Source organism: Rhopilema esculentum, chromosome 12 (genome assembly GCF_057945365.1).
Source record: "Rhopilema esculentum isolate cy_ngs chromosome 12, ASM5794536v1, whole genome shotgun sequence".
Taxonomy (NCBI): domain Eukaryota; kingdom Metazoa; phylum Cnidaria; class Scyphozoa; order Rhizostomeae; family Rhizostomatidae; genus Rhopilema; species Rhopilema esculentum.
The window spans coordinates 2,498,871-2,509,508 of NC_142826.1; the positions used below are offsets into that span (position 1 = coordinate 2,498,871).

At 35.6% G+C, this 10,638-nt stretch overlaps 1 protein-coding gene across 2 annotated transcripts; it reads right to left on the bottom strand.

The window, feature by feature from the left end:
- Positions 1-633: 633 nt before the first annotated feature.
- On the bottom strand, positions 634-9,252 carry LOC135681164 (cancer-related nucleoside-triphosphatase homolog). Of its 2 annotated transcripts, none has more exons than XM_065195485.2 (7): positions 9,177-9,252; positions 8,461-8,521; positions 7,636-7,804; positions 6,823-6,928; positions 3,920-4,114; positions 2,644-2,727; positions 634-2,280 (listed from the first exon to the last, which is right to left on the bottom strand). In XM_065195485.2, the coding sequence occupies exons 2-7, from the start codon at positions 8,507-8,509 to the stop codon at positions 2,257-2,259; spliced, it is 627 nt and encodes a 208-aa protein (XP_065051557.2). In that variant the 5' UTR covers positions 8,510-8,521; positions 9,177-9,252; the 3' UTR covers positions 634-2,256. The 2 variants fall into 2 exon arrangements, with proteins under 2 accessions (XP_065051557.2, XP_065051558.2); XM_065195486.2 differs by having other exon boundaries at positions 656-1,578.
- Between the last annotated feature and the right edge of the window lie 1,386 nt (positions 9,253-10,638).

The window sequence follows — 10,638 nt, forward strand, 5'->3', positions numbered from 1 at the left end:
GACAGTCAGAAAAAATTAAGAAACTCTAGTACTCGAAGAAAAAAATTAAGAAACTATTTAATCGTGATAAAACTGAGAAAAACGAAATTTTCTAAAATCCAAAAACATGACTGCCCTGTTGGCCTAGAATTTGAGACAAAAGGGATGAAATTATACTTCCCACATCTAAATACAGCATCAGAATGGAAGCGAATCTCTTGACGTGATAAAAAGGTCACGAACATTTCATAACATCATTCGTGACATCATAATTAAGAAACTCTTAAGAAACAATGAGTATTGAATAAGAAACAATTAATATTTACGACAAAGACCGTTAAATCTGCCAACAACAAAAAACAAAGAGAAGTTTTTAATGGGATCTTTTTTGCATGATACCTTTTACAGTACCGTAAATCCTCGAATTAGCCCCTGGGGATTATTTTTTTTATATTTTTGGATGGGGGCTTATTCGAGGGGGGGGAGGGCTTATACCAGGGGGGCTTATTAAATTACTGTGACATTAAGAAGACATTATTAAAATACCTCGTTTGTTTTAGTAGGAATTTCTTTACGAGCATTCAATTATTTACTACCAAAAGTATTAATTTGTTGTGGTAATTCAATAAAACCCCATAGGCAACCTTAGATGGGGAAAATCATCAAATTGAGGGGTCCAATTGGAGAATTTACGGTAGCAGCGGGGGCATATTCGAGGGGGGGGGCTTATTGAAAACTTTTAGTTCTAAGGTGGGGGCTTGGTCGCGGGGGGGGGGGCTTTTTCGAGGAGGGGGCCAATTCGAGAATTTACGGTATGAAAGTTCGGTGGCAAGCTAAAACTGTTTTCTTATCCACACTACAACAATGCAAAATCTTTTATTTGCAAGGTAAACCTACAACAAGGAAACGCATTTTCAGATTTCAATGCCAGCCTTCTCTTCAGACTTCTCTATCTAAACCTTACAAAGCAACTATTAAACTCAATTATCAAATGTACCATAAGTCCATAAATAAGCCCCCCACCTTTGGATAAGCTCCCCTCGCATAAACCTCTACCCTAAAGTAACTTTTGTGAAATAAGCCCACCGAGGCTTACGGTAACTAACTAATTGATATATGGTGTATATATTTCACAATTTCGAGCATCTTATTTTGATATTTTCTATTGTTCTTCTATGAGCTTTATCTGTTACAAATTCTTGCCCTTATTAACTACACATATCGACAATACAAAATAGTATTCTTTGGAAATATTTCTAAACATTTTCTTTTAACACAACAACAATATCTAAAAAATTACCATTTTATTCGTGGTTTATTCTATTAAAGAGAGTTACACAGCTTCTAATTTTTCGTAACAAATCTCTTTTTAATTTCCTAATTATCAGTTTTTAGCTCCAGCAAACAACTTTCAGCGAAAAAATTTGGCTCTCGATTGCAAGGAAGAGAGCGTGGCAGAGAAAGAAAACAGCAGTCTTTCTTCATTGAATCGAGTGACATGGAACCCAGAATAGTCATGGAATCTTTGTTTGTAAGTTGATATCTTCATCTTTTGAAACTTCGTCAGATTGGTGCTCTGCTTTGTTTGAAATGTTATCCCTGTAGACAGCAAGCATGACAAAACATGCAAAAATATCAAAAAAGTTTGAAATAGTTTTTAAGCTGCCTGAAATTTTTTAGTAGCATTGGATTATTCTGAATACCGCAATTAAACGTCTTTTTTCATACTAATGTTACTTCTGTGGAATCTGTATTTGCCTGAACTGTAGAGTGTAACCTTGGAAGTAACTTCAATAGACAGAGGATGGGGTTGTGCCATTTGGAAATATGAAAAATACCCCAAAATTTATAAATTTTCTAGAAATATACCCCAAAATATAGATACCGCATGCAATGCATACCCTTGCTTTAATGCAGGCCCATATTGAGGTAACATTTCAACAATTCAATCAAGTAAATGAAAACATATTACCTTTCTTTCAAAAATGATACCTCAAAATTTAAGGTCATGCTAAAAATCAATCCCAAAATTTATGACCACGTTTGATTTTACTGATTAAATCGATACCCCAAAATTTATTTTCTACTTTTAAGAAGGTAACCAAAAAAATGGCACATCCCGTACAGTGTATGTGGAAGTTAGCCCCCCCCCCAGGGGGGATGTAGCTTGAAGTTACTTGTAGTTCAACATGGTTGCTTATTCAAATTGACATTATCATAAGATACATCCAAAATTCTTGTTGTAGCAACATCAAACAGCTCCAAGAACTTTGGCTTTTAATGCTTGGGCTTTTGAAAAACCTATAGAAATATTATTCATATGAAGTTATTATAACAACCTATACAAATATTATTAAAAATTGTTATTATACTGTTAAATATCATAAAACTAATCATTTAATCCTTTGCACATCAATCCCTTTGAAAAAAACCGATCGTCCAATCTTTGTGCCACTTCACTTATTTCCCAAAACTTTCGCCGGTTATCCCCAAATTCTGCTGAAGAAAAAAGACCCCCTTGGGATGTCAGTTCAGACATCTTTGTTGAAGAATTTTTGTTGAATACTATTTATAAGACATATCAGAGTTTGTTTGTAATATCAGACATTAGTGAATGGAAAGGATTCATACCAAATAGAAAAAACAACATTTGTAATTCAATACCTTTCCTGAAATGTACGCTTTGTATGAACAGACGAGCAGGTCTACCACGTCACTCACAAGACTTTCTCGATTTTCTTTCGTTACCTGTAATTTGCAAAGAAAAACTGGATACGTAAACCCTCGAATACGTCTTCGGAGGCTTGTTATTCTAGGCGTTTCTTAGATTTATGCTTATTCTAAAGGAGGCTTGTATGAGGAGGGGGGGTGGTGCTTTTGAAAATCATATCCGATTTCGCATAGGAATTTGTTCGCTCTGTCGCTTCTTCACAATTTTCAAGCTCAATACACAAAAACAAATTTTAGTCTAAATATTGATAATCAGTTTGATGCGTATCTTGCTGAAGAATAATAAACTCCAGGTGAACATAAACCAAGATATTTTTTATCATAAATATGGGTGCACCACAAGGAGACTGCGGCAGCCCACTGCTTTTTATACTCTATTCGGCCGAATCATTGAAAGAGGAGAGAAGCGAGATACATGAAGAGACTCGAATAGCAAACATCAAAATCAAATGGAAACGGTTCTACCACATCAAATGCTAGAACAGAACTACTTTTATTCACATCCACATATATTGGACATCCACCAGTGAAAATGCTGGCAATCAAACAATATCAAATATCAAACACTAAACACTATAGAAAACCAAGACGACTCAATGGGAAACGAGAAAACTGAAAAGGCTGGGGCATCTTCGTCGTGCCTGCCAGAAGGCCGAAAGAATCTAAGAACGATCAGACCACCGACCAATTGGTTATCTAGCTTAAGGATGAACTCAAGTCTAAAGGCATTCCAGACACCAGAACTGCTATTGAGCAGGCTCAAAACAGGAAGAAATCACAGCGTGTAGTTGTAGTGCATCGCACTCAGTCATAAACTCTTGATGAATAGTGTTTTGAAAAGAAGAAGAACTTATATGTTCATTGTCTTCAGCTGGATCTTCGTTAATGTCTCCTTTATTTCAAGATTTTTTCTTTTGCCCATGATTGTGTTTTAAATCATGGATTAAAATTGTGTAGCATTTGGTTGTATCTAAATTAAACCAATATTGGGGCTTTTTAAACGCAAATTTGGCATATTGAGGTGGGGGGGGGCTTTCTCGAGGGTTGGGATATTTAAAAATTTTACTTTCAGGGCGAGGGCTCATTCGCGAGGGGGGGGGGCTTATATGAGGGTGACCAATCCGAAGATTTACAGTAAATGGATAAACTGGGTGGTAGGTTTGGAGAGAAAAAGTTCTGGCCAAAAAACTTCAATATTCCGAAGAATTACCGTTACGAGGCTGCAATCTGCTCTCGCTTTCAGATCATCAACCAGCTTTATTGGCTTTCCTTTAGAGACTGGGACTGTTGCTACAATAATGGCGTTTTCCGTTTCGAAAACCTTTCGTACCAGAGCCACAAACTTGTCGCTAAACAGCTCCATTTTCCCTATTTCGTCAATAACTAGAATTTGACCGGCTGATTCCTGTTAATGAAAGAAATTTGAGATTAATTCTTTATTCATTATTCATTATATTCAAGAGTAGATCTAATTATGATTAAAGGTAAATTCGTGCAATCTTAGGTTGAAAAATGGCTTAATCTGAAAACTGACATGATTTGATTTTGTTAAATGAATGTTCACATGAAATCATTTACAAATTAATGGTGGGCATAACCTCTACAGAAATGGATTTAGAAAATTAGATAAACAAGTTTCGGCAATTGATTTAGACGAATGTAATGGTGCTTTATCAAGCTTAGGGCATGCCTCGATTTCCAGCCAAAGATGGTCATCTCTTTTGATTAATTTGATTGGTTGAATAAAATAATCGTAAGACTGAAAAACGTTCTCAAACAATTAAATTTTAGGAAAACAGCTAAAACATGGAGTTGGGAACATAGAAGCACTTGTCACAACTGCTGAAGTGCTCATACTTAAGACTGACAGTCTACATTTTAGTGCTTATGAAAGAGAGTCGTGCAATCAAAACCAGGTTGAGTCAAGAGTACAAGGAAATATGCCAGTCAGTAAAGATAAAGTATGAAGAGGGTAAAAAATGGATTCAATGAGAAGGCAGCGATATCGGGGAAAACAAGAGATCAGAACCTGCAACTATGCACAAAAGATAAATGGTTCAATTGTCGGAAAGGAAGACGTTTTGGAATGGTTGATCGAATATTAACATGAGCTGATGAAAGAAAACATCAACAATTCTCCACATGGTAGATGGTCTAGAAATACTAAAATCAGAAGTAGAAAGTAATTTGAAAAAGATGAATGAAGCTGCAGAGTCGAAGAAAGGTTGTGACAGAAATGGTGGTGGCTTTGGATGATTATAGAATTGATAAACTAAATGAATCAATAATTAATTTCATGACACTGATGGTACACCAGAAAAACTTAATGCTATAACATAAATTCTGCAGAGCGAGCAACACAATAATACAAGCCATCTGATTAAACTAATCTTAAGAATAATTATAATGAAAACACGAACCAGAAATAGGCAGAGAATAACGAGGATTCGTTAAGGATTTGGAAGCAAGAATTATAATATTTATCGTAAGAGTGAGAGTTGAGATACAAAAAAATGCAAGTTTGTGCCTTGTGGGTTATACTGAAGCGTTCGATAATGTAAAAAATAACGAGATATCTAGGAATCTAACGATCATCACTTGAAACATTTATTGGGAGCAGACAGCTTTAGTGAAAGTAAGGAAAGATAAAAAGAATAGGCAAACATTAAAGAACGTGTACCACAAGGATCTGTGTTTTTCCTGGACCTGTTTAACATTAATAGTGAAATGATATTATTAAGCGAATTTAAAGTACCAGTGGTTAGCAATCGTTTGAAATAAAATCAACAATTTACGGTATGCAAATGATACAGTCCTGGTTGCTGAACTCAAAAAGAATTTTAAAAGCGTTTAAACATTGCTTTAGGGGAGAGTAAGAAAGGAATATTGTCAAGCAACTAAAAAGAAACTAAATGCATGGTGATAAGCAAAAGAGAAAATCGTGAGAATTATCGAGTGGCCAAATTAACTATTTTTGATGTTTTCTTTGAGAAGATGGCAGATTCGATACAGAAATCAGGAGACAAATTTACGAAATTTCAAAAAATACTAAAAAGAATGGCAAAATCTTAATGAGTAGAAAGAAGAAGCCCCTAAAATGCTATACGGTAATGAATACTAGATGATTTCAACCCAAACAGAGAAGAAGTTGGGGGTAATAGAAGTGTGGCTATCCGAAGAATGATGAAACTATCGTGGAAAGATCACGTAACACACGAGAAAATCTTACGAGTTGGAAGTTGGAACTGAGTGGCAGATTACCATAACCATATAACTGAGTTTTGAGACTTATAATGGACGATTAGAATAATTATCCTGAAATGCAAGTAGAAAGAGAAGTAGAGGGAGATAAATTGAAAATAACTTTGAGGGCTGAACAAATGGATATCAGAACAAATCGATGCAACAGAAAAATTGAAGTAGCAAAACTGACAGTTCTGCAAACAGAGAACTGTGGAGGTCCATGAGCTACTGTTCTTAGAAGAGGATATTGCACAAAGAAGGAACACGGGATAAAGTTGATAAAGCACAACAAGCTACATACAAATTGACAAAATTTTGGTTAGGATTAAGAATAAAATGTATCTTCCCTAGAACAAAAAATTGGACTTAATCCTCAAAACAATTTTTAAATATTTTATGAACTATGTTTAGGCAAAAGCAGGGGAGGGGGTAAGCCATTTTAGTTCATCTGTCTGGCAGACCCTTCTACTTGAAGTGAATAAATTGCTTGTGGGGCTTAGATAAGAGCAACAAAGAAGACCAAGTAATAGACATAGAGCCAGGCCATCGCTATAAGGGACGTATGGAGGTGTGACAATCCCTTGAAAAAATCAATTGCAAAATGAGGAGTTTTGGCATCTAGGGGTGCAAAGGCTCACCCACTTTGTCAATAAATGGGTCTTTGGAACCCCCCTTGAGCACAATAGCCTTCGCAGAGCCACAGTGAATTGGGGCAAATAGGCTTTAACTAATTTGCTATAGATTTGACAGCAACCTGCTTCTTCGACTTCCCCCAATTTAACTCCCAATGCCTCTATGAGTACACAGGATCTTGAATTCCATTTTGCATTAAAAAACGTACTGAAAAACGCCCAGCAATCAGTTACTTACTAATCCTTGAAGTGTTGGCAATGCAATCTCCTCAAAAGATTTTATGTCAACACAATATTGGCCAACCATAGGCATTCTTCCTTTTGTTGCAAAGGAGGTCATGTCACTATGTACAAAAATAAAGATGTTTTGTAGGATGGTTAATTTGGCAACAGTATCAAAAAACTTTAAAAAGCCATTATGATGCAGATCTCATATGTTTGATGGATTGATTGATTGATTATAAATAAACTTTCCTAAAGGACCTTTTAATATTGAATACATTTGTCATACTAGGGAAAATTGAAGTTCAGAAAGGAAATGTTTGTGCAGAGGAAAAATACATGAGGAGTAAAAACAATTCTCGTCAGCTTCTATTATTTCTCCTGTGCAGTCAAATTCCCTTAGCTAAGATTTCCATTTGCAGTTCAAAAATAGATTTATCATTGAAATAGACTTGGTTTATGATGGATATCACATAAAATTTGAGACCTTAACTCTCTTCATCTCAAAATGGCACAGTCAAACATAATGTGTATCAATTAGATTATTAATTTCTTAAAATGGAATTCATTACTGTATGTGGCCCTTTAACCTTGAAGCCTGGAGCAATTTGCCCCCCCCCCCTGCTGCTTAATGAAGGTGTGGTAACAATGATAATGATCCTAAAGATGAAAATGATGATTTTATCATTGGCTACGGCATTCCTCAATTCAAAATGCACACACAAAAATAAATAATTGAACACATGTCATACAAAGAGACCGATGGATTTCTCATTGGGCAATTTAAAGTTAGAATATTTTAATAAGAAAAAACCAAAAATACAAAAACCTCTTTCTTGCCAATACTCCATGCTTAGCTGATCCCAATGATATAACATCAAAGCCTTCTCTGACTCTTTGTTTTCTAACTTCTTCTGTGTAAAATCCATTAATAGGAAAAGACAATTCTTGTTTCAGCTTCTCAACAACCTTGCGTATCAAGGTAGTCTTTCCAACACCTAAAACCCAGAAGCATCTGTATTGTGTAAAACAAAATGGAGAAAACAGGAAGTATAAATTGTAAAGCACCAGGTAAAGTTTATACAGTGGCCTAGAGAGAGGGAGGCACGCAAGAAGAGGCAGATGCACCCCCAAATATCAAAAATCTCTTTGAAAAAGGGCTTTTCTGGCATTCAAATGGGAAATAAACCCCCATTTTCCCTTGCATAACTCCCTTTTGCCCCCCCCCCAATTCTTACCACCTTGGCTATGCTACTGAGTATGCAATTCAATTATCAACTTATATGAAGTAGGTGTAACGATACACTAAATTTGAAAATGGCTTTGAAATAAGCCAAAAATTTACAACATATTTAAACACTCCTCAAATAGTACTTAAATATCAGAAACAAGGGCTTTTCTAAACCATTTTCAAATTTTTGTAATCCCAAAAAGTTGTTAAAATATCGTAAATAGGGTCCCAAATTATGCTACCATAATAGTCATAATTTTCAAATTATCAAGAAATTGAAGGGAGCAGGTTTCCTTCTATCTGATAAGAATGCCTTTCCTTGTCTACATTATGGTTTGACATTATTTTCCTCAAAATTTGGCATAATATAAGAGATTCAGAGTTAAAATGTTTTATTTTTCAAAGTTAATTCTTCATAGATACCTGGAGAACCTGTTACCAAAACATGCTTTGCTGTGCTTCTGTGCGCCATTACCTGTGTGTCCTGAAGCAAATATTAAGCTGTTGGAATCTATTTACATTTAGATTCTTAGCTATTCCAAAAAAGGTACACCTCTCTGCCATTTTCAAACAAACAAAGGTGTTTTGTAATGGGATACAACAATAATAAGAGTTTGAAACTGGCAAATGTGCTTAAGGGTTACCCTCTTCAAAATAAAATGCCACATAGATTCAGGGACCAGGGGCATGCCCCCCACTTATTAGAAAACAAGGCCATACACCTTTTAGACTTCTTATGGCCCCTGCTTTTGAAATGCTTTCTACGTCTGTGCCACATAATAAAACGATTGGAGGTTGTTTAACACACAGCTTCTAATTTGTCTTCCTCGATGATAACTCACTTCAAAGAAATCATTATAAACTATCTAAATTGCCACAAAATTCACAATATCAAAAGACAAGACAATATTGTACGTAAAATATAATCGAGCTGTCGGTAGGTATCTACTTACTCAAACTAAACCATTCAATAACAACATGTCCAAATATTTTTAATCAGCTCCGTTTTTCCAGGACACATAATAAAAACACAGAGCTATGGCAGACCATCCAATATGAATGAGAAATATCGAGACTGACTGCATTTTAAAAGCAAAATTATTGAGGATTCGAAATAAAATTCAGAACAGACAACTTACTTTTCCTTAGAGAGCTGTGTTGTTTATATGGCCATCTTTCCCTCTACACATGCAAGCTGAGCCTCTCCTACAATCAACTTACGGCCTCATTTTGAAAAATTCTTGAAATTTTTTTTGTACAAAGTTATTGACTGCAGATTCGGTATGAGAGCAAAAAGTTTAGTCTAATTTGAAGTTCATTATGTTTTTGCTTACGATATTGATTTTATGACGACATAAAGAAAATATTTTTTTAGGGATTTGACCTTGATTGGCGACTGGGGATGGGGGGGGGGTGGGGTAAAGTCTCATCCAGAACGATTCTTGCGGTCAAATCCATTATAATTTTTCAAACTTCACTTCTCCGTAAAATCCAAAATATAAGCACAAACAATTTGAAGCATTGTATCCGGCCTAAAATTATGATGAAAACACCAAATCTGAGTGATAAGGTTGGGAGAAATTTGCAAAACGAGATCGTAAATTGAATTTGTGTGTTATTTCAGTCTCGAATCAGTGAATTTTGCAATATGTTGTTAGGTTAACAATGAGTAATAGCACAAATTGTTTTAAATATATGCATATACTCCATGTATCTTTACGGGCAAGTTTAAAATTTATATAAGAAATTTATATAATAGCAGTTCAGCTATATGACTGAAAGCTGTACGACCCTGAAAAAATGGAAATAACCTTAACCATGTTAAAAACCTGAATCATGATTTGGATAAAGATTAAACACTTGAAAAAGCCAAAGAAATGCAGAGGATTCTGAGCAAAATAGGCAGAGAACATAGAGAACAATGGCAGATAGTGGAATTCTGGTCAGCTATGATTTGAGTTAAGAATAACCCGGGCTAGATTTGGTCAAGCTGCGTTTAGGCGTTGATAACGAATAAGCCTTGACTCGATATTTCGCATTCATACCGAATTTTCACAAAAACTAGCCCGTGATGACCAATGCTTTCGATTAAAGATCGAGTCAAAGGCCTGGCCTTACATCCTGTTTCCGATAAACATACCCGATCTCTTGTAGAAAGCTGAACAGAAACATTCTGTAAATATTAAGATTATCCATAAGAATCGGACTGTGTAAGACTTATAGCCTTCTCAGAATTATCACTAGTATAGCCTTAATATTATGTAATTGAACCCGGGCTGAGCGAACCCGGGACAATTGCATCTTAAACTGCCAAAGTCTTGTCTTGGCTAGTTAAATCCAGGTTGTCTTGCGTACTGTTAATAAGAATTTGAATAAGAAAGTCACGGGGTGGGGTACCCTGGGTACCAAACTCACTATATATAAAACAAAATAGTGAGTCTGGTACCCAGAGTATGGGTGCTCAAAGAGCAGGGCTTCTCAGTGTCCTAAAATCTATATTCAGACACAGATCCCCGTCTATTATCCTAAGGCGGGGTTGATAAGAGGTTTATTAGCACTTTATCTTCATCTCCTAGATCCCTGGATCATAGCCTGGAAGAA

What these genes read in the sequence shown, in the direction of transcription:
- LOC135681164 (XM_065195485.2), bottom strand. Translation starts at nt 8,509, where the DNA reads ATGGCGCACAGAAGCACAGCAAAGCATGTTTTGGTAACAGGTTCTCCA. An exon ending in TTTGGTAACAGGTTCTCCAG is followed by an intron (nt 7,805 to 8,460) that starts GTATCTATGAAG and finishes TCTGGGTTTTAG; the next exon opens with GTGTTGGAAAGACTACCTTG. An exon ending in CAGATTGCAGCCTCGTAACG is followed by an intron (nt 2,728 to 3,919) that starts GTAATTCTTCGG and finishes TGCAAATTACAG; the next exon opens with GTAACGAAAGAAAATCGAGA.